The sequence below is a fragment of the Hoplias malabaricus genome, chromosome 5 (genome assembly GCF_029633855.1).
Source record: "Hoplias malabaricus isolate fHopMal1 chromosome 5, fHopMal1.hap1, whole genome shotgun sequence".
Classification (NCBI taxonomy): domain Eukaryota; kingdom Metazoa; phylum Chordata; class Actinopteri; order Characiformes; family Erythrinidae; genus Hoplias; species Hoplias malabaricus.
The window spans coordinates 37,356,445-37,384,236 of NC_089804.1; the positions used below are offsets into that span (position 1 = coordinate 37,356,445).

A 27,792-nucleotide genomic window follows, 5' to 3' on the forward strand; every position below is an offset into this window, starting at 1 on the left:
CTCACGGACCCAGTTATTCGGGATCAAACAACCCTCGATCACTTTGATAGAGCACAACACTACAATGGTAGAAAGTAAAGGTGAAAGAGGTAGCCTCTTTCAAATTCAAGTCAGTCAGTTGCTTCTAGCAAATCGAAACTCAGAGACATGATAGACACTGGTTTTTGTGCAACCAGTCCAGCTCATCCTGCTCAATCCAATTCCACAGTGAAACCATGCGGAATCCCATTGTTATTGTGAAACAGTATGGACGAGATTGTGTGGAAGTGAACCTGGTTTTTGGTCAGTTTGCAGACTGCTGTTCCCCCCGCTCCTAAAAAAAAATGGAGGGAGGGTAGAACACTGCATGCCTAATTGTCGATTCAGTGGACAGATTGCAGCCCAAGCTGCTCCTGCTCCTGGTGCCTCCACATTACTTCCTGCTGCATCGGCTTGGCTCACCAGTGGAAGAATGCCTTTTCCCACAACAGACAGCTCCCAATTACCCAAATCCCTATCATATGCCTGTCAACACAAGTGCTCTTGGGATGTGTCAGAGTAACTCCCTCTTGCACTTAGTCTCCTGTAGCCTCGATAGAACTCAAAGATGTACTTCCTGCACTGCATATGGTCTAAATGTCCTTAACATGTTTTTAACCAAGCACTGAATCTTTCTGAAAGTAATACTTTGGGATATTTATCCAAATTATTATATATTCCTCTAAAGATATTTTAAAACTGCAATCTTAAAGACCAACACTTTTTGAAGAGTTAAATGTGACTTTCTCTATTTTAATCAAAAACCATTTTAGAAAATTCTGAAGATGTTTCCAAAACTGGTCTAATCTGTTTTCAAAGCCCTGGTTTCTGTTAATGGGAAAAAAAATCAAATTGTCTCATTCCAGTATGCTAGGCTTTCATAAGTTGAAAATCATTAACAGAGATGAGGATATTGATATATTTCTGCTCCATAGGTGGGTAATATTGACTTTTTAGTTCTGTAGAAAACGCTGACTCCAGGACACTGCTAATTGCATGAAAGTAAACACAGACCCAAAATTCTGTAAAGCTAAACAATTCGAGTTACAAATAAGTTTCTGTGATAATTCAACCAGTGAATAAAAACGTACATTCATTATCCACTGCTTATCTGGGTCCGGGTCACGGGGGAAGCAGTCGGAGCAAAGAAACCCAGACCTCCCTCTCCCCAGCCACCGTCTACAGCTCCTCCGGGGGTATACCGAGGCGTTCCCAGGCCAGTTGAGGCATGTAGTCTCTCCAGCGTGTTCTTGGTCTGCCCCGGGGCCTCCTCCCCGTTGGACATGCCCGGAACACCTCACCAGGAAGGCGTCCAGGAGGCATCCGAACCAGATGCCCGAACCACCTCAACTGGCTCCTCTCAACATGGAGGAGCAGCGGCTCCACTCCGAATCTCTCCCAGATGTCCTAAGGGATCGGGTGGCAGCCGGGGTCGGAGGCCCTGGCGTTCTGATCCTCGGTTACTGAAACTGGCTTAAAAACGTACAACTAAATTTAAATTTCAGCCACATAGAAATACCACATACACCTTAAAAGATGCTGAACTTCTGAACGTAAACAAACCAGAGAGAACAGAGTTTCCCTACAATTTGAGATGTTGCCTAGATGTTAGGGACTTAGTCTGTGGTTATTGTGAAATGTGGCATGAAAAAATGATCCCAAGTATTTAAAGTGGTGCTATCAGAAATATTGAATGCCCCTGAAAGCCACATCACAGGATGCTATTACATGAAATGTATGACAACACTGCCTCATGATACATTGCTCCATGGGCAAAAAAATTACACAAGTGGATTTCAGACTCTGTGGCTGAGCACCCAAATTGGGAATGATCTAGCCATTGCTTTAGCAAATACCTTAGCCCTCTCTCAGCTAGATTTAGCCACAGTTAAAAGATGTCTCAGAATAAAGTGCCTCTTTGCTTTAACTCAAGCCTTACACCTCACCCTGGCCAATTTTCTTTCAGTACAGAGTGCAAACATCTGCAGATCATCAATAGGAGTCTAACCTGACGAACTGAAAAAGACATTGCATGAGTAACCGTGCACGCTAATTGCCTTCTTAGCACGCATTGATTTTGAAATTGTGCATCTGGCAGAGAGTGCGAAGGGCATGTGATGGAGCTCATTCTTTTTTTATTTCCAGCAGCCTAACAGCTGACATCCTGCTGATGCGTGCTAGTAAACACGTCAGAGGTAAAAAGTTGCAGTGCTGTCACTCATCTTGGCTGATTTGACACGGAGTGGTGGAAGCGAACTGTGTCTTGGCACTGAATTGAAGATGTAGCCCAAGGGCAAGAAGACATCAAGCAGCTTTAGTGCTTCAGAGGAGCTCCAAAATGGGTCCAATTTCACAGAGGTCACTCTGCATGTGCCCGTTCTTCATGCAGCGATGTCTGAAACATCCTTTGTTTGGGTGTCGGGAAGTTTTATGCTATGAACAAGGACCTTTCGTAACCTATAAGAGTCTGAAATGAATAATTCAATGAGTCACAACATGAGAAGCCAGCCATTATACCAAATGAGATTTGTTACATTCAACTCTGTTCCTTTCTTCTAAGGCACTAAATAATAATAATGCATTATAGTATAGTTACTTCATTCTGGGGGCAATGATTTATTGCATCGTTTTCTCATAATAATAGCTGCTGGATCAAGCCCTGGCTGTCAGCTGCAAGGCTTTGTTAAAGACTGCAAAGGGTCTGAAGCTGAATCCGGCCATAACTCTGATTGGGTCCAGCCAGAGGTGCGATGTTAAAGTGATGACGTTATTAGCTGTCGCTATTTGGCTGTATCTCGCCGCCATCCCTAAGAGCTGCCGCACTTGAGAGCAGGGAACAGAGTGGAATGATTCAGACCATTTGCGTCATGCTGCAGGTGAATTGATCGTGGCCTTGGGTTATTTTGTCCCTTTTTCAGTGCCAGATTACCAAGAGCAGGATATCTTCCTGTGGAGAAAAGACACAGGCTTTGGCTTCCGGATCTTAGGAGGGAACGAGGCCGGAGAACCAGTGAGTTGTTGTTATTTTTATTTTTAAATTTATTAAGAAAGTGCTTGTTATTATTAAATTCAGGTACTATACCTTTGCCCGTCAAATAAGCAGCAGGTGCTAATAATAATTATATAATGTCTTCAACTAATGCCATTTAAATATTTAATATCCAAATAACATCATTGAGCATGTGGTGGAAGGTCAAATGAGCTGGTGCTTTGGAATTAAATATAGCAGATATTTATAAGTCATTGGAGCATCTCTGGAATTATGGAGCCAACAATTTGATGATTGTTGCATAGTTTGATTGTCCCATGTGCATTGCTGGCAAATTACGTCACTTATTGTAAGCAAATTGTTTAAATCTGTACCACCAGCTGGGAGCTCACAACTGGGATCTGAGGCTGAATCTTACTGCAAGGCCTGGTTGTTCGTTCACCACGTTGGGCGCATGAGGTCGCGTCAAGTATATCTCCTTATTTTTAGACGAGATAAAACCAAGCCTCTGCGTATACAATTTCAAACACTTGAAGGCGTCCAAAACGTTGTCCATTAAAAATTCTAATTAAAAGAGTCAGAGGCTCATCAGCCGTTTGAAGCTGGTGCCTTCTCTCTCTCTCAGCTACAAAGATGGATCTCAAGCCTTTTGAAGAGTTTCCAAATGTAACGGTGCATGCTTACTTGGCAGGGCTCAACCCCTCAGCCTTTGCAGTTTGTTTATGACATCCATTTCTAGGTCCAAGGAGTGCCATGCCACATTATAGAACCCTCAATATTTGGCAGGACTCTGAACCAGGAAAAGCATCCCCTGACTATGTGTGTGTGGTCGAGGTACAGTTAGATCCCCGCAACTCATTCCCTTCTTTCATCTCAGCTGTGCCGTCTTGTTCAGTAGAGGGGGATAAAAAAATCTCCTGGGCCACCCATGCTCTCCGTTAAGGAAGCCAAGTTGAGTTTGAAGCTTGTTCAAACTCACACACTGCTTTCATGGACTGTTTCTTGAAAGAAAAGTATAAAATGGCCCCTTGAGGTTTTTGTTCTTGGCCGGGATAGTAACAGGATTTGGTCCCAGGCATTCCATGAAGGGGGTTATGTTTATGGCAAGCATCACTCATCAGTTTAGGCCCAAAATAAACAGAAAGACAACCAGCACTAAAGACTGTGGAGCTGAAAGAGAAGAGAATCACAGGCAAAATCTGCTACATGTTTGATGATTATCAAACCTTAAGACATGACTTTACCGAGTGGGCCTTGTCCAGGAATTAAATGACTAAAACACTGGCGGGCGGTACGGTGGCTTGGTGATGAGCACGTTCGCCTCCCAGCGCTGGGATCTTGGGTTCAAGTCAAATCTGGGTGGAGTTTCCATGTTCTCCCCGTGTCTGCGTGGGTTTCCTTTGGGCTCTCCGGTTTCCTCCCACAGTCCAAAAACATGGAGGGTAGGTGAATTGGCTTCTGTCTAATAACTGTCCTGGTGTGTGAGTGAATGAGTGTGTATGTGAATGAATGTCTGTATGTGTGAGTGAATGTGTGTGTGCCCAGATATGGATTGGTGCTCTGTCCTGGGTGAAACCCTAGTGCCCGATGCAGTCCTCCAGGTGGACGGTCGTTCCTGGTGCGAGTTTGGCTGCCGCTTCTCGCCAGTGTGTGTGGATTGAGTGTTCTGAGCAGTGTGGATTGTAAAGCGTCCTTGGGTGTCTAGAAAGGCGCTATACAAGTGTAACGATAGATAGATTGAGCACCACTGCTACTGAAGAAAGCTTTTTTAAAAATAATAAACCTACTACTAGACTATACACAATATTTATAGTTTTTTTAGAGTCACAAAACAATGGTGGCACTGTTTGCCCAAATCCATGCAAACGTTCTGTTATTTCCCTAAAGAACTTTTAGAAAAATAGTGCTCTAGAGTTTGAAGAACATTAAAATCCTGCTGCTAATAATATCTTGAAGCTTAGGGTTAAGTTTAGGATCAGGATCGACATTGAGTTTTACGCTGTTCTCTTCTCATCCAGATTTATATTGGTCACATCGTGAAGTACGGTGCCGCTGATGAAGACGGACGTCTGCGCTCTGGAGATGAGCTGATCTGTGTGGACGGCACGGCAGTGGTGGGGAAATCTCATCAGTTGGTGGTACAACTCATGCAGCAGGCAGCAAAACAGGGTCACGTTAACTTGACGGTCAGACGCAAGACCGGATACGGAGGTGAGCGCAATCGTATCCAGTTAACACATCCTCTACATAACACAAACCCGAAAAGGGCCTTGTGTTTACAACTTAAACTGCATCTTTTGTTTTATTTATTTATCTTTATCTGTAATAACATTTGCATAGGCACTAATATGCATTAGTTCTTAAACAACGGTCATCATCAAAACACGTGGGAGTGTGTGATCAGCACAGAATATTTAGTTCGTTTTATGATATTTAATGATAATTGTTTTTATAATGGACTTAGCTTGGTGACACAAATCTACGTCTAAGATCTGGATTTAAAATATATGCTGAAGCAAGCCCAGTCCCACTGTTCAAGTCTAGTAACTACAATCCCACTCTGCAATGCTCTCTGACCTTAATGGAGTTATGAATAATGCAAAATCTCCTCTAATTATTCATGTGTACTAGCCAGATTTTTATTTAAATGAGGGTTCACTGCATGTTAATAAAAGAGCCGCTCTTAGTCTCTAACAAAACCCGAGAACACTTCGCCAAAGATCTGCAATGGACTCCTAGCGCCATAAAACAATGACAAGCATAGGTCCCCGTCATAAATTACTTGTGTCTAATAACACAATGTCATAATGTGATTACACAAAAATAATGCATGTTTCAACTATACAACCACTGATGATATATTCATCGTTATAGATGTAACATTGTGAATGCACAAGTGTGTCAACTTTGGATTTGTTTGTGTAAAGACACAAGCATATTTGTACTCACAGTGTAATTACGTGACTAATAACTGTAATCCACTCTGCACTACTGTAATCCATCTCTAACAGTCACTTCACAACATACAACACTTTAACAGTATATACAACAGCAAAGTAACTGCTGTTAATGTGCAACTACACAGTTATTAAAGACAGAATCTAAAGTGGGATCAACTACAGACAGAGCTGGGATAGTATATAAGTGACTTATGTTTTTTTGGTCAAACAACGCCTTTAACCTCTGTTAGAGAAACAGATTAAAGTCTAACCTCATCTAAAAAGCGCAGCCCAGCGTTGTGTTCATCCATTTGTTGTGAGTGTGTAATGTCACAACGGCCTTGAACGGTGATTATAAACACGATTAAATGTCCTCCAGTCCGTCCCACCTTTCCCCCAGTCCCCCTGTCCTGCCTGCTAATGAGACTTAGAAGAGTTGAGGAGGAGTGTCGTCACTTTTAAGCTTTTAAATCCTTCTCTCAGCACCCTCCTGAAGCCCAAAACACAGGTGTGTGTCCAGTTCCTCCATGATATCACAGCATCTTCAGTGGAATCTATTTTAAACATGGCTCCCCCAATCCTATATGAGGCACCCATTCTCTGGTCATACAATAGTTTACTGGTGTACTACAAAGCTATTAGATCTGTTCATGAATACAGTTGGAAACTATTAAACGCTCAATTAAATTCAGCAAACAAGCATTAAAATGTTTTAAAGTGTTCAGAAGTGTAGAGAATGTCATTAGACCAGGGCGTCTGAAACTTTTGCACATGACTGTATATTAAAAAAGAAAATAGGTCAACACATTCCCCACAGAATGCACATGGTATTATTGTGCTGCTGGGAGAATGGAGTCTACTATATTGTTTATCTGAGAGCGGATCAAATAGTGAAGCTGCAATGACTTTGATGTTGCAGCATATGCTCTGCATTCTCGGGTTAAAATGCAAAGAGATGGGAGTCATCTGAAGTGTCAAGGTACTGATTACAAGTTTTTGGCTTCCACAGTTTAACATTAATGAGAGCTTATTACTTCATATAGAGGTACTGTTACATCAGCTCTTATTAGTCAGAGCCCCGCAGTAGGACACAAGTGGACCATGTTTGATGTAAACTCTTAAAGAAGCCCCTAGACTGAAGAATTTGCCTGCTATATTCATAGAGCTACAAAACATAACAGCAGGATTCAAGAGAAACTAATAATGTTGCATGGTATTCTTAAAGAGCCCTTGTCATTTATAAATAGCGCAGAGTAAATAAATGTTTGCTCATGTAAACTCAATTACAGTGTGTTTAGATTGCAGAAAGCCCCAAGGATAATCACAATCTATCTTTCTCCTCAGTAACAAAAGTGGACGGTGATGTCCCGCCCTCGCCAGCCTCTTCCCACCACAGCAGCACGCAGGCAGCCTCCCTTACGGAGGACAAGCGGACCCCCCAGGGCAGCCAGAACTCTCTCAACACGGTCAGCTCAGGATCCGGCTCTGGATCCACCAGCGGTATCGGCAGCGGAGGGGGAGGCGGAGGTGGAGGTGCAGGGGCCAGCACAGCAGTCACGAACACCGTCCAGCCGTATGACGTGGAGATCCGCCGCGGGGAGAGTGAAGGCTTCGGCTTTGTCATCGTCTCCTCCGTGTCCAGACCAGACGCCGGAACCACTTTCGGTGAGATTTGCTTAATAAAGTGTTTTCGTTCTGACAGGTAGATTCAGTTTAGGACACAGTCCTTCCGACACATCCATCCGAACACACTGAAAACAAAAGAGAACATTTAGATAAAAATGATGGCATGTTTCAAAAAGGTAAGGGATTACCCTCATTAAAATCAATATGTCATTGCATTTAAAGGGAAAAATAGGGTATACACTAATTCTCTCTTTATTCCAACTTTAGCCAAGGCATTGATTGGTGTCCAAAGGTAGTTTCTTTAGTTTTACACTGAAACAATTTAGTTTTACACTGAAATTACAAGATAGGACATATTTTACACCTTTTCCACACAGTTTATGGGGTCCTAATGAAACATCTGTGACTTGATTTGAACAAAACACCACAAGGAACAAACCCCACAGCAGCTTTCTCCCCTGTGTAAACATCTCTGTCCTTACAGCACCTGTTCCTTTAAATGATAATGATCCTCTCGCTGTTCACCCTGACCCCGAGTACACAGCAGTTTTCACTTTTTGTGTCTTTTCAATATGTCCCTTTGAATATTGTTAGTAATGATGTGGGTACGTTAGCATAATTAGCCTCAAAGCTCCACATACTAAGATATTAAAAAGCAACATCCACCCAAGATTCTTCAGGGGGAAAACAGCCTTATGCACATTGGTTGTTGCTTGTGGCCCAATGATTTCTTTAACATAGTTCAAACTGTACAAATAAGATCTATGAAGATTTAAATGGATGTATTTGGATTTGTAATCCAAGATTAAGTGTTGAAAAATGTTATAGCAGAGTACTTGGAAAAGTAATTGTGCAAAGTTTCGATGCAGAATATCCTCTTCTGCTGAAAATGAAAGCTGCTTTGGGGAAGAGGATTGCAGGATTTGGGGTCTTAGCGCGCCCTTTTTATTTGTTCTGAGTTCTTTGTGGTATTATAAATGTGAGTGTGCTTTGTGCACATATACGTTTTCCCACTGTGTCTTTTTGCATGTCCTTCATTCTGCTGTTTGCCTCTATCTTGCTCTTTAAGAAGGGAACTCCCTGAGGTTGCAGCCCCTTGCTACTTCTCTCTCTGGGTTCTGCTCATACTACCACCCCAGGCTTCACAAGGCCTTCAGGCTTTCTTTGTAACAGGGGATTCCTAAACACAGTTTTCTCCAGATCCCAAGTGTAGCTGATCAGCCAAGACATGAAGTCTGCTTCTTTGGTTTTGCACTGGAGCTATGACTTCAGTTAACATTATAATAACTACATGCCTGACTTATGGTCTCTGATAGTGTGACGGACCGATATCTATAAAAAATAGACAGCAAATTGGACTCCAAAATGATGCTACATGGTTATTTTTTTTAAATGAAAAAAGGTGTACATTTGATTATTTGCTGACCTATTTCTTTAAATGGCTGTTGAATAGTGGCTTCTCTCTAGGGTTTTACACCTCTAGTCCTAATCTCAGCAGGCATCAAGAAAAGACTGATAGGACTTAGCCGTGCAGAGCCTGAAAGCACTCATAGTTTTCATGGCCATGAAAGATAAAGAGATCAACTGTGTTTGGAGAAAGCCGGGGATTTTGGTGGCTTTCTGCTTCCAATAAGCAGTGTTTACTGACCGAGATTGGTCTGTTTGCTCCATTTATGAGCAGGTGTCCTTATTATGGCATCAGCGCAACACACACACACACACACACACACACAAAAACACGTTCTTTCCTTCAGAAAATGGCAAAGAATGAAGCATAAGATTATGCCTGGTGTCCACTGCTCTACGAGTTGCTGTGGTAACGGACCCTGGTGACTGTACAATGCATTTACCCCTGGTTTAAAAAAAAAAAATCTTTATAACAACATCACGTTATAACCTTAAATACTGTCCTAAAACCCCGTTTTGATTTCACACAACTTCACTGGTTGAACCTGCACTGGGTCGTTGTTATGACGATAAAGACAGTTGGTTTTATAGCAAGGTGCACAATTTAGGACATCCTCGGACCTTAGGATTTGATTTTGGACGTCTGATGATGAATCTGCAGAGAATATCATGTTTCAGCTCTTGTATATGAGGCATTCAATTTGGAAAAATAATTACATTTTGCAAGGAATGGTCTCCAAGTGACTATATGAAAAATTGCTGTTAAAAATTAATTGTTATTTTGTACAGAAGTCAAATAACCCTTGAGGAAATAATAAAAACTTCACACATCTATCCCTCTTACCACTACCAAGCCGGTTAAACCTTTTAACTATTATAACCGAGGTAAAGTCCCCACAGTGTCCTGAATAAAAGGGCTCTATTCCTGCCACAGCTCTAGCGAGGAAAGATGGGCCCTGGCGCAGAAAAGAAAAGCAAGTGCAGCTGTGCTTATTCTCAGGGAATGATGAAACTAGTGCTAAAGCTAGAACGGAGTGAGCGAGTGGAGGAGGAGAGAGGCCTCGAGGCACAAAAACAGAGGTGCTGCCAGTCTTCTGTGTGCTGTTATTTATACCATACACACTGCTGTAATCTAGAAATGACGTATGGCCCATAAAACTGTGCTCATGGCTCTTTAGTAGCGTATAGTCAATGTGTTATATTTTCATATTTCCCCGTTTCTGAAACGATGGGTGATTTATATACTTCTGTACTAAACAAGGAGTTCGAAAACAAGAAAATATAATTAACAAATTGTCACTGACATCATGTGGATGACTGCCTGATTAATGGAAATATTCCTTTTCATTTCCAAGTGCAGATAAAATTCATGGCCAAAAGTGTTTAGACACCTGCTCATCCAACATCGTGACATCAAGAGCATCGATTATGACCCTCCTTTGTTGTGTCATGTTGTACTACTCTTTTAGAGTGTTGTACAGTAGATTGTGGAACATATATGTGAGTATTTTATAGCATTATAGTAGTGCTAGGCGATATGAGCGCAAATCAATATCACGATTAATTGTACATTTTACCACCATTACGTTTAATGGATGATTATTTTGTTTTTGTATTTATGACTCTCATAGTTCAGTGATGAGGCTTGTGCTGTAAATATGCTCCATTATTAAAGCCGCTGAAAGTTTTTTTTCTCAGCGTTTACATTTGTCCAGTGATGTATTAATTATAGTCAAATTATATTAGTCATTATAGCATTCTGATTCACAAAAATTCATCCCAAAGGAACTGGAGTCTCACTGCTCCACAACGTAGTGCTGGAGACCTTTATAAGCCCAACCCGACACTTGCCAATTTATAATTAAGCGCCGAACCTAGAACCTATGCCATAGGCAACGTGTGAACACAAACCCTATGGCATCGCCTAACACGCACCTCTCCAGATATGTAACTATGCATCACATAGACGCAGACCGCACTGACTTTGATTGGTCAGTAGTTGGACGGACATTATTTATGTTGAACAGGATGTACAGAAACATGAACACCCCTTCACTACACTCAGTGACGTAGAAAGCAGCAAATTCATAGCGAGATATTTCCTCAGACATGCTGTGGACGTCAAGGATGAATAATAAGTTTCAACAAAGGAATAATGCGGAAATCTCTGAGACAAAATAACTCAACCAGATGCGGGACCACGTGGGAAATATGTGCTGGCTGTCACGTATCACGGGGCGGACTGACGGAGACGGACGCACTCGCTGAAACACAGTACTTTTAATAAAACAAAAGATATAACAAAACAAAGACAGGCAACTACGGAAACGACAAGATCAAGGAAATAAAACGATGAAACGACAGACCAGACTAAGCAACATGACAGGGAAATATTGGAGGCGAAATAACAAGACTTACAGGAAAGAAACGACATGACTGGGAATTGAAAGGAAACAAAACGACATGACTAGGAAACACTATGAAACGAAACGACTTGACTAGGAAACACAACAACTTGACTTGGAGTAGGAAAGACACCCAACACGACATGACTTGGAAACAAAACGAATGACCGATACCAGGAAATGACACAATGGAACTTAAATACTACATACAAACGAGACACACCTGAAACAAATAACGAGGAATATGGACAAGGAGGCGGGAGAAAGGTGGGACATAGACAACAACAGACAGGGCCATGTGCTGAGAGAGCACATGGCGGGGAAAACAGACATGACAGGACGAGTGTGTGACACCGGCTTTGTATTTGTTGCTTTCCTGGCACCTCATGTAAACTATGCTCTGTCCCAAACAACCACCTACTCCATAAATAGTGCACTTTAAAGATTTATAAAAGTAATTAAACTACACCACTACATTGTGTACTACGTAGTGTAGCGGAAGACATTTGAGATTCAGCCCTAGTGGTGTGGAGGTGCAACTGACGCAGACAGCAACACAAAACTATAAATGCTCACAACAGGATAAGGCCCTTGAGGTCTAGCTCAGTTATACATGATCCAGTGTTCCTTTTCATGTCAGGCTTTTCTCTACTGAGTTTATACAAAATATGAATTCCCTACTAATAAAGTACACCTGCACATTTTCTGACATACAGTGTAGAAGTTTTGATAATAAACAGCAAATGCCTTCATACATTAAATATGAGCATAAGAGCAACAGTTTCAACTCTAACCAATGTATCCAGGACACAGAGGGACTATCTGATCGTGTATGTATAGAGGATTCAGACCTTCAGATAGCAGGATAATTATCTGCTCTGTTTCCTGGCCTCACATCTCCGAGACTCCAGTCTGCGTGCAGTTCTTTCAGAGCACAAAAAATCTCTCTCCCCATTCAAACATCATTTATCGCTGTGTTTTTTCATAATTCATCGCGCTGGCAGAGCAAGGGCACAACTCGGTGCTGCAGGGACGGCCCAGAGTTTGGAGCATATTTAGAGTTTTAAAAAGTGGTATGAATAATTGAAAGGGTGTGGAAGAGTTTATGAAAACTACACACATTACACAGACATTACACCGTAAAGTGAGTGAAGGAGGTGTGGAGTGGGTGAACTGCTAGAGGTGGAGAGAAATGTGTTTGGCAAAATATAATTAACTGCACATGATTAATATTTGTCATATTAATATTTAAAGAGACTGGCTACCCATTGTCTGATGGTCAAATTACACAAGTCGTTTTCCATGGGACGCTTCTGGGAATCACAAAGTCTTGTGTCACGGCTTGGGACGAAGGGTTAAAGTTAAATGTCGAAAGGTGAGGCCGATTGAAGCCTGCACTGAACCTTTAACCTATGCACCGTCGTAATATTTTAAAGGCTTTTACATTTCTTGAAAAGTGCCGTAGGTCTTCTTTTTCCTTTTCTTTTCTTACTCTTCTTTCCCTTTGTCTCTTGATCTCACTCTTTCTGCTTCTTTCTCTTTTTTCCCCCTTTTTCACTCTCCTTCATTTACTATATTACTATTAACTTTAATTCTCTATCTTTTTTCTGATCCTCTCTGTTTCTTCTATTTTAATTACTCTCTTTCTCTGTGGTGCGTTTGGCTTTGAGGGTCGTTCTTCATTATGCTGCAAAGTGTCACTCTGGCTCGGTGGCTCGGTGTATTAACCCCTATGCTCTCTTTTTTCCTTCTCTCTTTCTCTTCCTTATCCTCCCTGTTTCAATCCTCTGGCTCTACCCCTCCTTTCCTCCCCTCTCCTAAAACTCCCAATCCTTCTTTTTCCAAAATACACATTGTGATAACATCAAACCAAAAAGCTGGAAACACATGTGTGGCCATGCCTCATAAAATAGGGAGGATCATCGAGGGCAGTCCGGCCGACCGCTGCGGGAAGCTGAAGGTGGGCGACCGGATCCTGGCAGTCAACGGCTGCTCCATCACCAACAAATCCCACTCGGACATCGTCAACCTGATCAAAGAGGCGGGGAACACGGTCACGCTGCGCATCATTCCAGGAGACGGTGAGATGATACACCATATTTTATGTTGAGTTGTAACTGTACTGTACTGGCCACACCGTCTGGCCCTGGGATCCAGAGTTCTGTACTCGGTGTCCAGAAAATACACCGACCCAATGAGTTGAGTCAGGTATTTGGATGTAGATTGGGCTGATTTGGTCTGCTGGACTTAATCACTCCAGGCCTGGACCTCACCACTGTTAGTTGGAGCTGGTCAGTTGAGTAGGTTCAAGCAGTTTGTTTTGATCACTGGGGTTTAATGAGCTGATCTGTGCGCGTGTGGTCACTCTGTAACACGGTCGCTTGCACATTCAGCTTAATTAAGACTAGAATAATGAAAGGAAGTAGCAGAGTACTGCATGTTCTCCACTTTTGCTTCCTGTGTTTCCTGCATTCCGCCACTAGCACATGTTTTTTCCTAAAGCGGGGAGGCAGCAGAGGGAAGGCAGAGGCTGTTATGAATGTACGGACATGGAAAAATAGTCTCTGAGTGTAAATTAAAGCTTGCTTCATGCTGCAGCAAGTGGTTTTCGGTCAAATGTGAAATAATTATTTCACGATACCAAGTTTTTTAATAGTGTATGTACTTGCCAGTGGCGATTACTCGAAGACTGCAAGGGAAGCTCAACTTCCCCTAAAATGTAAAAAAATAAGTGATCAAATATATACTGTTGTGTGTACATGTCATTGAATAAATATGCACAACGCGCTCAACTTTTGTTCAGAATCAGCTTCTTATCACTGGTAAAGACGCGGCTTTCCTCTCAATCATTCCTGCAGCTTCACAGTGCTTTAAACAGTGTAGACACTGAGCGTCCACAGAGTTCAATAGCGAAGCAGCGAAATGCAGCGAAACGAGACGAGTCATTGGATAAATGCTGGGCTTTGTCCCGCCCATCGGACGCTCAGCGTCTCTGGGGGTCTATGGGGCAGTGGGCTGGCCTCGGCTTCTGCATGATGATTGGATGATCTGTCTGAGGCTGAATCCCTTTTTGATTGACAGCGAAATGAGCGAATCAGCGATCCTTTGGTGTAAAGATCCGTGGGAGCACAGGCGGACCCACTTCACATGGGCCAAGGCCGTTTAAGCAGCATAGCTCTGCTGGCCACTGAGAGGACACTAGTCAAGTCCCTGGAAAAGACGCCTTGTTGGTACGACAGAGTCACAGATCATTTTCTTAAAAAGGAATGGAGGGTAGAATTTACGTGTAAATAAACCGACACATTTTATGATGTAGGCCGAAATTAACCTTTCCCTCCTTGAAAGACCAGCATCCGCCACTGGTACTTGCATATATTACAAAACATATCCTGAGTAGTCCATTTGCTTCTCTGCACACTTCACCCTGTTCTTCAGTGGTCAGGACCTCCACAGGACCACCACAGAGCAGGGATGATTAGACTGACGTCGTGGTGGTAGTGTTAGTGTGTGTTGTTCTGGTACGAGTGACAGGCAAATCCTGGAGGGCTTTATACCCCAATTTATACATGGTGACCATAAACAGATGCTCCAGAGCAGGTGTCAGACCCTGAAGAATGAAAGAGAAAGACAGAAAAGGGTGGAATACCCAGAGAGAGAGTGTGTGAGAGAGACTTAGACTGTTATCAATATATATATATATATATATATATATATCATATATAATTTTGTGTCTTTTGTAGCTATCTCTAACCTGCCTTTCCTCCTCTCCGCTCTGTATAATTTACCCTGTGACACACTCCTGTGTGTTGAATGTTTTAGGAACGGAGGGGTGGAGGGCTGCTAGGATCGCTGGAGTGGAAATGACACACAGAGAGGGAGAGACAGTGACACAGGCTGCTATTTTGAGACTGAATTAAAGGGACAGCGCTGTCCAAAATGTGTAAACATCACTCGTCTAACAGCGTTGTTTTAACAATTGTTTATTCCCAGTGACATTACCTTGGACTCGGTGGGCAAAAGGTTTTGGACACCTGCTCGTCCAGTGTCTCTCTTAGGAATGAAGGTCATTATTGTATTCAGAGGAAGTTGCTGCAGTAACAACTTCTACTCTTTCACACTTGGCATGGGGCATGGTGACCGTGGTGCCTGGAGCAGCTGCACATGAGCGCATGACGTCACCTTTGTTATTCCGAACCACTGAACTGCGATGGGTCTGCAAGTGTCCAGAGCTGTAGGAACTCATAAGTGACGCCGGAGACGATGGAGAAATGAGGTGCAGGGAGGGAGATCAGAGGGAGAGGGAGACCCCAGGCTTGTGTAGAATGAAAGGACCTCCGCAGTGACAGTGTTTGCCTGGTGTGATAAATGTGTAATTATTTTTCCCCATCCAGCTTTGGTGTGCTACAGCAGTGTCAGAGCAGGGCTTTAAGCTGCTCAGGGCATTAATGCATTAACGCAGAGGTGAACTGGAAATGAGTTTCTAATGCAGAAAGCTTATGGAACACGGTTCCACAATCACAGTGAGAACACTTAAAGAATTTAAAGAATAGAGCGCTCTGGGATTTTGGAACAAACTGAAACTCTGTTTCTCACTCACACACACACACACAAAACATTACATACATTTCCTATTGATGTTGTGTATAGTAATTTAGTTTTTTACAGTATATAATAATTATTTTGTATAATATATATATTTCTCTCTCTCTCTCCCCTCTCTCTCTGTCTGTCTGTCTGTCTGTCTGTCTCTCTCCCTCTCTCTCTCTCTCCCTCTCTCTCTCCCTCTCTGTCTGTCTCTTTCTCTCTCTGTCTCTCTTTGTCTGTCTTGTCTGTCTCTCTCTCTCTCTCTCTCTCTCTCTCTCTCTCTCTCTCTGTCTGTCTGTCCCCTCCCCAGAATCCTCCAATGCATCACTGCTGACCAACGCCGAGAAAATCGCCACCATTACAACCACACACACACCTCAACAGCAAGCTGCACCTGAGCCACGGTAAACACATACATTTACACACATTCTCTTTATATCACTCTCTCTCTCTCTCACTCACACACACACACACACACAGATCTCAACAGATACCTTATCCAGAACCACTCGAGCTGTGAGCACTGCTGATATCTGACTGTAAATAAACCCAATAAACACACTTCTTCACAATATTGTACTATTGGAGTGTGACAGTGCATCATTCTCTCCTCATTCTCTCCTCAGAAACAACACCAAACCAAAACAGGAGTCCTTCGAGTTCAAAGCGCCTCAAGCCCCTCCTCCTCCGGCTCCAACACAAGCTCAGAACCAGGTGCGTCTCTCCTACTGCGGCCCCGTCCTGTATGATCATCAAATGGTTCTATTGTTGTTATAAGCTTGACATCATAACAACAGAAGAACCCTTTCCTAAAGAGTGCTATATAGAGCTGTCTATAACACATTCTCCATCAATATGAAGACCACCTCCGCAAGGCAAAGAACACTTTAATCATGCATTTGCATTTGCTCGGAAGCTTGGAACAGCAGAGGTTGTGTTCTCCCTGTTTCACAGCTCAGTGGGGCATCACAATGATATGGAAACAAAGCTACTACTTGGTGTTGCTTTAGATATGATTCTTTTAAAATGCAGTTGGAACTGGAGTGAAATTCCCCTCTAAAATAGTCCTCAGACGTCAAACTCAGACGTGGTAATACTTAAAGGGTTTAAAGGTCTAAAAACTGTGGCCTGGACCTTTAAAATGACCCATAATGCTGTGTTATTGTTTGCAGTGGTGGTTTCTTTCTGACCATCGTTTGACGATCCACAGCTGTGACGTGGCAGAGCTGGGGCGATCGAGTGTGTCCTCGTGCTTTGTTCTCTACTCTGCTTTATAGTTGCCCCCTGCCCTCTTTCTATCATCTCTCTTGCTCTCCCTCTCTCTGTCTCAGCCCAAAAATACCCTCAGATGCCTGCTGTTATCTATTATTCATGCAGAGCCTCAGCCACCTCTGCGATCAAATATGTGGGTGACTTTCCTGCAGGTGACTGTAAACTAGAGCCTGACTTTAGAAGAAAGAGTGGAAAAAAAGAGGAAAGAAAACAACCACTGAGTCTGACCTTGGGGGGAGAGAGAGAAAGAGAGAGAGTGTATGTGTGTGTCTATACAAGTTCAGCACTCTGTGCCTACTCACTAGAGATGGAAAAATGCACTCCTATAAGCACCCCCTTCCTGTTGAGGGTCCCAGCGGGTCCACAGTCTGCCTGGGTGTTTTGGGCGCAAGGCTGTAACACACCCAATGGGCGATGGAGACCCCCAGCTTAAGAATCCCTACAGTAATATATGTAAGAATCTTTTGGATGTGGCTTTCTGGGTGAATTTTGTGTATTGTGTGTGTGTCTCAGGATGAGCTCTATTCAGTGGACCTGGAACGGGACAATAAAGGTTTTGGCTTCAGTTTGAGAGGAGGACGCGAGTACAACATGGACCTGTATGTCCTGAGACTGGCCGAGGAGGGAGCAGCAGTTCGCAGCGGCAAAATGAGGGTACTTCTTTTTTTAATATATTATTTCTTATCGTCTTGAACAACTAAACATTTATGATTTGAGCTGCATTCTGTATTCAAAACCAGGCCTTGCAAACAAATGGGACTTGAACACAGTTCATGGAAGTCTTCTAGCCGTTCAATTACAACAACAGACAGAGGAGTGGTATGTCCCACCCAAAATCTCTGAGGCCAATGAGCGCTCCGCAAGGTTTAGAGGTCAGGGGTTAGTTCCTACTTGGCTTGGGACAACTACAGACCAAGTGCTTAAAAAAATAACCCGGTTCCAGGGACCACTTTTAACTGATAGAAAAGCCAAACAGCCGAGGACAGTAGGTACCAAGCAGTGGAACCAAGCTGTTATTCTCCTCAGAGTTGAGAATACTCTGAATTCATTCATTCATTCATTATCTGTAACCCTTATCCAGTTCAGGGTCGCGGTGGGTCCGGAGCCTACCCGGAATCATTGGCCACAAGTTGGGAACACACCCTGGAGGGAGTGCCAGTCCTTCACAGGGCAACGCACACACACACACACCCCTCCTGGGAGGAAACCAGAGCACCCGGAGGAAACCCACGCTGACAAGGGGAAAACACGCATACTGAGAATGGAATTCCTAATTGGTGCACTCATTCATTCATTCATTATCTGTAAGCGCTTATCCAATTATCCAACCTGGAAACATTGGGCGCAAGGCGGGAATACACCCTGGAGGGGGCGCCAGTCCTTCACAGGGCCTAATTGGTGCACTGTATATCCTGATGTGGTTTTCCCATACCTGAACCCATCCCTAATCACACAGCTGCTGATAATTACTTTTAACCCTTAACATCCCTGCCTACAACCCAATCATTGCTATCGACCACTATATCTCACTGCTAGAACTTGAACACACCTCCTAATCAGACGTATTGATTAGTACACGTGACCCTATAAACCTCAGCACTCCTGCTAATCAGACATATTGATGACCCTCAGAACTCAATCAGAGGCAAGTTTCACAGAAGTGGCGCAGAATTGGGAAATGCTCACTTTTATTTTAAGCGTCTGGACCTAGACTTTTTGATTACTGCTGTGTTTGTTTGGTGTCCAGTTCCTTTGTTTGGTGTCGAGGAGAAACATCATGCTCTAGAATAGAACCCTGTTCCACAGTTTCAATAATAGCCTCATGTTTTAATTGAAATTAATTGTTGATGTATTTAAAAAAAACATCACATACCACAGAGCAGGTATGGTTTGGATGTTGGATCATTTTCAGTGGTGGTGGTGTGTTAGTGTGTGTTGTGCTGGTGTCTGATGAGTGGATCAGACACAGCAGTGTCACTGGACTGAGTCCACCAACAAGCAACAAAAAGAAAGCAAAAGCACTGAGTGGTCAGAAGGGTGTTGGGAACAGCTACAGTAGAAGCTAGCAAGTGCATCTCTGGGCTGTTTCACTTTTACCCAGCTCTCAGAATCAGCTGGGAGGACTGTTCCTAGATCAGCACAGATCTTCACAGGTGGTCTCTCGCTGCAGGAACAGAGTCTCTTAGGGTTCTTCAGCAGCCCGGCTTTGAACTCAACTCCTGGTGCTTGCAGAGCTCTCACGTTACAGCCGTGTTGCGAAGACATCTCATGGTGATCACTGGGGAACCGTCCCGTTCCTCACAGGTGCGTCTGAGGGTCAGCCCAGGGGTTAACTGCAGGTGTCATTTAGCAATGGCTTCCGCCTGTTAATGAGCCCAAAAGACGCAGCTGCAGCTCAGCAGTTAGCAGAGGCAGCTAGATTTGGATGCGGGAGAGGGGGAGATGAGAGGATAATGGAGCCGAGGTCGAGCGAAGCAGAGCGAGAAGGTGTCAGGAACAGAGACCGGCTGTCGGAACGGCGTTCCCCCGGAGAACACAACTGACAGATAGCCAGAGGCAGCGAGAAAAATAGAACAAAAGAAATTCCTGCATCATTTTCTCTCTATACCTCTCTCTCTCACTCACGTGTGTGTGTGTGTATGTGTGTTAGCTCAGCTCTGTGCCAGCTGTCACAGCTGTGTTGACAGTGTTGATTGTGCAAGTGTGAATATGTTTGTGTTTCATTTGTTCAGGAGTTGGGTTTGATTTGCTGGAGACTTAATTTACTCTCTATTATGTCTCTCACCTTCTGTCTCACTATGTATCCCTCTTTCTCTCAATTAATCACCTTTCTCTCTCTCTCTCTCTCTCTCTCTCTCTTGTCTTTTTTCCCCTTTATCTCTTCATCTTTCACTCTCTTGACCATTTCTCTCTCTCCTTTTTCTCTCTTTATCTCTTCATCTTTCACTCTTGTCTTTTTCTCCCTTTATCTCTTCATCTTTCACTCTCTTGACCCTCTCTCTCTCTCTCTATTGTCTTTTTTCCTCTTTATCTCTTCATCTTTCACTCTCGACCATTTCTTTCTCTCTCTCGTCTTTCTCCCTTTATCTCTTCATCTTTCACTCTCTTGACCATTTCTCTCTCTCGTCTTTCTCTCTTTATCTCTTCATCTTTCACTCTTGACCATCTCTCTCTCTATTGTCTTTTTTTCCTCTTTATCTCTTCATCTTTCACTCTCTTGACCATTTCTCTCTCTCTCTCTTGTCTTTTTCTCCCTTTATCTCTTCATCTTTCACTCTCTTGACCATTTCTCTCTCTCTCTCTCTCTCTCTCTCGTCTTTTTCTACCTTTATCTCTTCATTTTTCACTCTCTTGACTATCTCTCTCTCTATTGTCTTTTTTCCCCTTTATCTCTTCATCTTTCACTCTCTTGACCATTCTCTCTCTCTTGTCTTTTTCTCCCTTGATCTCTTCATCTTTCTCTCTCCATCCCTTGTTTTCTCATTTCATCTCTTTCTTTGTCTTTCACCATCATTTGCTGTAATAACTGTAATATTTCGTATATGTAGTAATTCAACAAGATCTCTCTCTCTCTCTCTCTCTCTCTCTCTCAGGTAGGGGATGAGATCCTGGAGATAAATGGAGAAAGCACCAAAGGAATGAAGCACGCTCGGGCCATTGAGCTGATCAAGAACGGTGGCCGGACAGTGCACTTGGTCCTGAAGAGAGGGGACGGCTCTGTGCCCGAATATGGTGGGTCCATCTACGAGAACATCCCTTTCTCCCCAGTCTTCACACCCTGACCAGGGATCCTGAGGGTCCTGGGGGTCTGGAAATCCGGGAGGGGCCACAGCAGAAGCTCCTGCTCCTCTTTCTTCTGACCTCCTGCTACTGGGTGATGGGCCTTCTTCCTGTTGCCTTTCGCCCTCCTCTCTGCTTCTGTGCACTGGGCTTGGGCTGGCAGGGCACACTGGGAAATGCAGTTTTTTGGGGGGGTTGTTAAACTCCTTTCTTTGGGTAATGGTTGCATTCCTGGGCACGTTTGTTTTTGTTTGTTTGTTTGTTTGTTTTCCCCCCAAACACCAAACAAAGTGCAGCCAAAAGGAAGGAGGACAATTGTTTGTTTATAAAAAGATAAAACTGGATTAAAACTTTACCATTTCTCAGAGCCCTCAATCTAGAATCTAGAAGTGTTAGATTCTAAAGCTAATCATAATAATAACTCGATAACTGCTTAACACCCTCCCGGCTGACAGCCAACCAACTGGGCTCCATGTAAGTAACATATTTATGCTATTTATTGAAGGTGAATGTACGCTACTGAGAAGACTTTATCAGACTTGTTGATTATGAAAGCTCTAGGACTTTTAGACGCTGTTCCAGTGAGATCCCACTCCATATTGTATTAGAATCCATTCTCAGACAAACACACACACACACACACTGTCACATGGATCTCTTCACACACTTGATAAATAAAGCACTGCAGACTCAGCAGGAGGACGTTTCATGGACACTTCACCATCCATTAGGTTCTGTGTCTTCTGTGTGAAGTCCAGCCATAGTTCAACTCACCCCTCAAACATTCAACATGTCTGTTGCTGCATGACGTCTTTAGTGAACAAACATTTTTTAAAAGACTTGATTCTCCATAATATTTATGGAAGGTTTGTCATTCCTGTTTCCGAAATCTCGATTGACGTTCTTGTTTTTTATGCATCTGTTTTTGTTTAGTTGTTTTTTTTTTCTTCTCTTGACCATTTTGAAGTTTGATTTTCATGTATTTTTGTCAAGTTCCGAATGTGATCTGATGTGACTTTTGTCCGCAAAAAGTATGAGAACTCTGCAAGGCTGTATATTTTTGTACCATTATTTTGTATTTTTATTTTCTGTTTTTTCATTGTTCCACATTTGTTGATGGTTCCTTCATTCTCTGTTGTTTGTTATATAAGTGCGAGTGTGTGGGTGTGTGTGTGTATACAGATTTGTGGAACAGTCAGAGACCATTTATTTAGTTTCTAGTTTACACAATGACCAGCATCAGGAAAATACACAGAAACCAATTACCAAAGTTCAGTTTTAGTAGTTGGCTCCATTTTCTGATTTTCTGATAATGGCCTACATTAAATTACCCAGATATTTTGTTGTTCTAATGGTCAATTTTGTTTTTCCCTATTTTCAATAATGCTTACATTGTATTTTTTTAAATATTTGTTTTAAACACAGCAATGGCTTTTGTTGGGAGATTGTCTTGTGTCCAAAGCCCAAAGATATACAAGAAACAACACCAGTTTCAACTGAAAATGTAATTATATATAAAGAGTGGTCTCTGGCTTTTGCGCAGGGCTGTATTTGTATGCACCAGTGAAAGCATCCAATGTGTCACAGTGTCTATGGAGCTTGGGTCTGTACTGCTGCTGGGTGCTTGTGTGTGGTCTTCTGGAACTCTCTCTATCAATGTTTTATTTTTCACTCAAGGGTGGGGGCATTTAATGGACAATCTCTATCTTTGATTGACTAATTGAACGAATAAACACTTTTTTTCCATTGCAAAAATCACCATCACTTTCTCATGGCTTTTGATTCAGGGTTCTAAATGTTCTACTTCTCTCGCTCTCTCTCTCTGTTTTTCTTCTTTATTTTTGTTTCAATTTGAATCTGCATTATTTTCCTGGGTTCTCCTCCCCACTCTTCTTCCTCGTCTCAGCGATGGCCGCCCCACAAGCTGCGGCTGGTTCAAGAAATGAAAAAGCGGGAGAGCCTGGTTTCTACCAAAACCAAACCACGGTTTGTAGCTGCCGCGTATATGCTGCGCCGTCATCGCTACCGCTGGTCATTCGCGCCGTCCACCACCCCATGCCAACAAACCCATTCACCCACAATGCATTGCCAGTGCAATTGATTCCTTCCTGATGGGCATGGATTCACACAATTGACCTAGAGCTGCATTTTCTCTGTCATTTTTGATATGGGTGGAGTCCTATTTAGCTTGTACGCAATAACCAAAAGGGTAAGCTTTAGTGTAACAGAAACTACTGAAGATGTGCTAGCAGCTTTGCGTAGTGTGTAGGCATGTTTTAAAAGCCTACTTTAAAGAATTAGTGCAGCTAAATATCAAACAAACACGATTCTCCCTCTCTCCCAAATGCTAAGAGGCTAATGTTAGCTAACTAGCGAACAGTGACGCAAGCCTTTCTTGTAAATACGTCCCAAAAACTTCTTTCAACCCACTCAGACTGAATTCAGGTTTTATTACAGTCATGTAAACACATGAATGGACCACGGGTACTCAGTTACATGTTGACATTTCAAGCATTTTTATAGTTCAAGGTAAGTCCTACTATGTCCTATACCATATTGACAAGTTCTGAATGTAGGCCTGGAAACAGTGTGATCAGATTGAGAGAAGTTTTAAGGATGTATACTTCAGTAGTTTTTGTTAGCCATTTAGCCTCATAGCTTTAGCACTAAGCGACAGAAGCAATATTTGCACCCAATTTTATTTTGAACTAATTTGAGCTAGTTAATGTAAAATTGTGTATATCAGATATGTTCTTAAACCATTCTTTAAAAGGCTTGTAAAGACTAGCCTGAGCTAAATTGTCAGTCTTAAAATATGCTAATTTCTACAGCAATGTTTATCCCAGACCTTACTCATGCATTATGAATGCTCTGAGAAAGATTTCTGTCGTCATCTCCATCTGGTAAAAATGCTTAAATGCATGAATATACTGATCTTGTCTTGCAGCCAAACTAGATTGTCCTAAATGGCAGCTTGAGCTTGTTGCTGTATTGGATTCATAAAACCATTTGCCATTTGTGCCATGTAAGCTTTGGCTGAATCATTTCCCTCTTGGGAAAACCTAGCTTGCTCTTTATTCCATCATCTTCTCACTTAAATTACACTGAGGACTAGATTGGCTAAACAATTAGCATGTGTGAAAATGATTTATTTGCTTCCAGCAACATGATCGATGACTACTTTGTCATGTCGCTAGATATCTTGGCGCTAATAAATTTTCCCCCAGGGTGTCAGAGTATTCCAATATACATGATTCCGCTTGGATTTTTTATAAGCATTGTAACACCAAGATCATCATTAATGTAGTAGTCACTCTTTCCCAGTTATGATTATCTTGGTGTTTGTAAAATCACAAGCCCTGATTAAAAATGGGGGGAAAAAAAACCCTGAGTTTGCTAAACTTACTTGTTTCTTGAATTTACCCATAACTGCTTATTTATGTTCCAGACAACGACAACAGCGGCCCCGTCGTCGGGGCTCAAACTGTTTCGGAAGTGAACACAGCAGCTCCTGAAACACAATCCCATCAGCCATTGGATTCCAGTTCTCCACCAGACCTTCATAAATCATCCCGGAACGAGGACAAGAGGGCACGAGAGACGGGTCAGCACGAGCATGGCCACCGCTCCAACCATCACCATTCTAAGCACAGACATCGCTCCCCGGACAAGAAGAGCAAGGGCAAGCAGCACCACAAGGAAAGCAGCGGAACAGGAAAGCACCACAACAAGAAGAGTAACAAGAAGTCCAGCAAGGATGACTCGCACCATCATCACCACAGAAGGCACCGCTCGCCAGAGAGGAGGCACAGGGCCAGGAGCGCGGAGAACACCCTGGACAGCCACCATGGACGTCGGCATGGCCGCTCACCAGAAAGACGGCCACATCACAACTCGTCTTCTAATAGGCACCGTTCACCCTACAAGTCAGGGCATCGCCACAGTTCTCCTCACAGACACAGGTCACCGTATCGCACCAGATACCGGTCCCCGTACCGGCCCCCCAACACCACCTTGTACAGGCCTCGCAATGACAAGCCCCAGCACGATGAAGATGTGGCCCTGAAAGAGCCTCCGGCTACAGATCCTTCGTCCCGTGATGACAGCGTCCTGAGGGAATTCCCTGCTTTGGACCGACTGAACAGGGAGAGTCCCCTTCCGAGGTCATCGTACGATCGGGACAATGTCTTACCCTCACAACCTTTCGACCGGTTAGACCGCAATTCCCTGCCCCAACAATCTTACAACGGCTTGGCCCTGGAGGACACACTCCCACTACTGTCCTACAATCGCTCGAACCGAGGAGACACCTTTCCCCGCAGGTCACTGGACCATCTCCAAGATCTCTCACCTATGGAGCGAACGTATCGTGGGGACAGCCTGCTTAAAGGAGCCTTTCAAGACCAGAGCCTTCCCCGAGTTCGGACCCCAGAGTCGGATACACCATTCCAAAAGTATAGCTCATTGTTTAGGGGTCGCTCTCCTGAGAGAAGGGGGGTAATCTCTGGGGCGGGAGATGCAGGACCGGCCCGCTACCGGACCAGGAGCCTTGGCCGAGACCTGTCCACAGATGAGGAAGACTCCGAAGAGGAAGAAGGTATAGTGAGAGGCTACTACCGCAAGCTCGAGTCTGGCTACAGCCGATTAAATGACTCGCTACCTGAGCCCAAGAAGAAGGCCAACAAAGACAACCCCAAAGATCTCAGCATCTGATACAGAGACACGGATCGGCAACCTCACCTATCTCAACACAAGCCCTCATCCGTGGACCACACACACACACACAAACACAGACACTGGCTACCATTCTACGGATGTAAAATTCCTGTGCTTTCCTAGACAGAGATTCCTTGACAACTCGTAACAGCAGAAGAATGGTTTTTATTGTACGTTCCAGGAATTGTTGGTTGTTTTTTCTTTCAGTTTTTCTTTTTCTACAGTTCCACAAACATTCAATCAGAGATTGATAACTATGTATAAAGCAAACAATTATGTGCCTAATAGTACCATTCTTGATGGTTTTTCTTTTATAAAGGGCAGCCTTTTGAACTACTGTCTGACTATAGTATCTTCGGTTTCAGAGAAAAAAAAAACATGCGCCTCTCTCCACCTGGTGCTCCCACGGATGCTGTGCATGTCTTCACACTTTTCAGTGTCTTTTCTTTCTTTCTGTTTTTATTTTGTTTCTTTCTCTCCCTCAGTGCCAATGTTTTTTAAACATTTGACCAGAGTATAGCACAAGTCTGCATTCATTTGTATATTTTTGACAGTTTGCAGTATGTGTACATTCAGAGGTGATCATTTTACGAGAATGACGGGGAAATGAAGAAAACTTATGATGATAATGTGAAAATAAAAGTAATATATATACACAGTCTTTCGATTCCTCTTAATTCTGTACAGCCGCCAGTGTTGTGTGCAGCACACGCAGAGGAGAAAAAGCAAAGCAAGGAGATTGATGTGGACAGCAGGAATGGAAGAAGACAGATGTAGCCTTGGGTTTTGACAAGAAGAAGAAATGTGTTTCAGGGGGAGGCCGATACTGTATTAAAGAGTTGAAGGGCACTGAATTCTTCTGCACGACTGTGCAAACATGCCTCAAATAAAGAGAAGGATAGAAGAAACACCTCTTTATCTGCAAGCTAGTTTGAAAGGGGAGGGAGAGAGATCCAATAATCAACCCGTAGAGTCTGCATCTCTTAAAAACACAGTAAGATGTACCCTGTCTTTCTGTGCTTTCTCTCCAGGGTTATCTTATGAATAGCAAAGAGAGTCTTGTTCTTCGATACGGCGAGGATGACAAAATGAGGACGTAGAGAGAAAGAATAGAGGCCACCCGAGGTTATATTTGTAATACCTGTGCTCGGAGTAAAGAACACTGGTGTTATATCCTACTGAAAGAGATGATATGAAACAGCCGACCATTTCAAGAGCCTTGGCAGAGAATGGAACTGGCTTTCTGGTGCTTTTATTTCAACCTACATATTTATAGTAATGGTCTCTTTAAAGCTCATAGTCCCAGGACTACTTGATTCTCATTGACCTGCTTGAAAGGCAGTGACTCAGGAGTTGTGAATGAATTCCTCAGACTTGAACCTGACCTTCTTTTATTCTGGCTGTGATTTCAAGTCTACAATTTGAACCTCGTCTGTTGGACGTTCGGAAGATGGGAGTAATTTGAAGAGTGTTGAATTGAACTGCATTTCTTAAAATCTGGAAATTGTGTCTTCAGGAAGTGAGCTGGCAGGTACATGTCAAAAAAATATACCTTCAGTCAGAAGATGACCTTGTACTTTTCATTTTTGCCTACATTTATAAAGCTTTTACTTGCCAAGTATTTTGAAGCAGGAATGTGCTTGGTCTGTTCTCTCTAAAGTAATGTCGTTATTCAAAATAGGGCTTTGGATTTGGCTTTGGGTTGTTTTTGGTCTATGAGAAATTGTATCCCAAACCCAAATACTCCTAGCCATTCAAGCTAACCCACCAAATGTGAAGTCTCTTTCACATATATACTGAGACCGCAATATTCAAGCAGTAATTTTTGCATAGTGCCATTAATTTATAACCGACCTAGTACCAGTTTTCCTAATCTGACTAAATACTCCTGCCCCGAAATAATTCCCTAATTCCCAAATGTCTTTCTAGCTTTCTGAGGGGCATTTTGAAGAAAATGAAAAAGATGAGCGTACAACATACATGCACAAACCTAACAAGAAACTAACCGATTCTTCAAGTGTAGATTCTTTTAAGACTGCTTTGCATAGATCCCAAC

General features: G+C 43.0%; 1 protein-coding gene across 5 annotated transcripts in view; it reads left to right on the forward strand.

Annotated features, from left to right (window-relative positions):
- magi1b (membrane associated guanylate kinase, WW and PDZ domain containing 1b) overlaps positions 1–26,388 on the forward strand; it is a 133,086-nt gene extending 106,698 nt beyond the window's left edge. For 3 of the 5 annotated variants that reach the window (XM_066670108.1, XM_066670109.1, XM_066670110.1), the window contains 9 exons: positions 2,937–3,028; positions 5,026–5,218; positions 7,291–7,611; positions 13,262–13,465; positions 16,279–16,372; positions 16,595–16,682; positions 17,754–17,894; positions 20,834–20,972; positions 24,469–26,388. In XM_066670108.1, the coding sequence (XP_066526205.1) occupies positions 2,937–3,028; positions 5,026–5,218; positions 7,291–7,611; positions 13,262–13,465; positions 16,279–16,372; positions 16,595–16,682; positions 17,754–17,894; positions 20,834–20,972; positions 24,469–25,733 (2,537 nt within the window). In that variant the 3' untranslated portion in view covers positions 25,734–26,388. Of the gene's footprint in view, positions 1–2,936; positions 3,029–5,025; positions 5,219–7,290; positions 7,612–13,261; positions 13,466–16,278; positions 16,373–16,594; positions 16,683–17,753; positions 17,895–20,833; positions 22,902–24,468 lie in introns of those variants that run through there. The other 2 variants (XM_066670111.1, XM_066670112.1) reach the window with 2 other exon arrangements.
- The last annotated feature ends 1,404 nt before the right edge of the window (positions 26,389–27,792 follow it).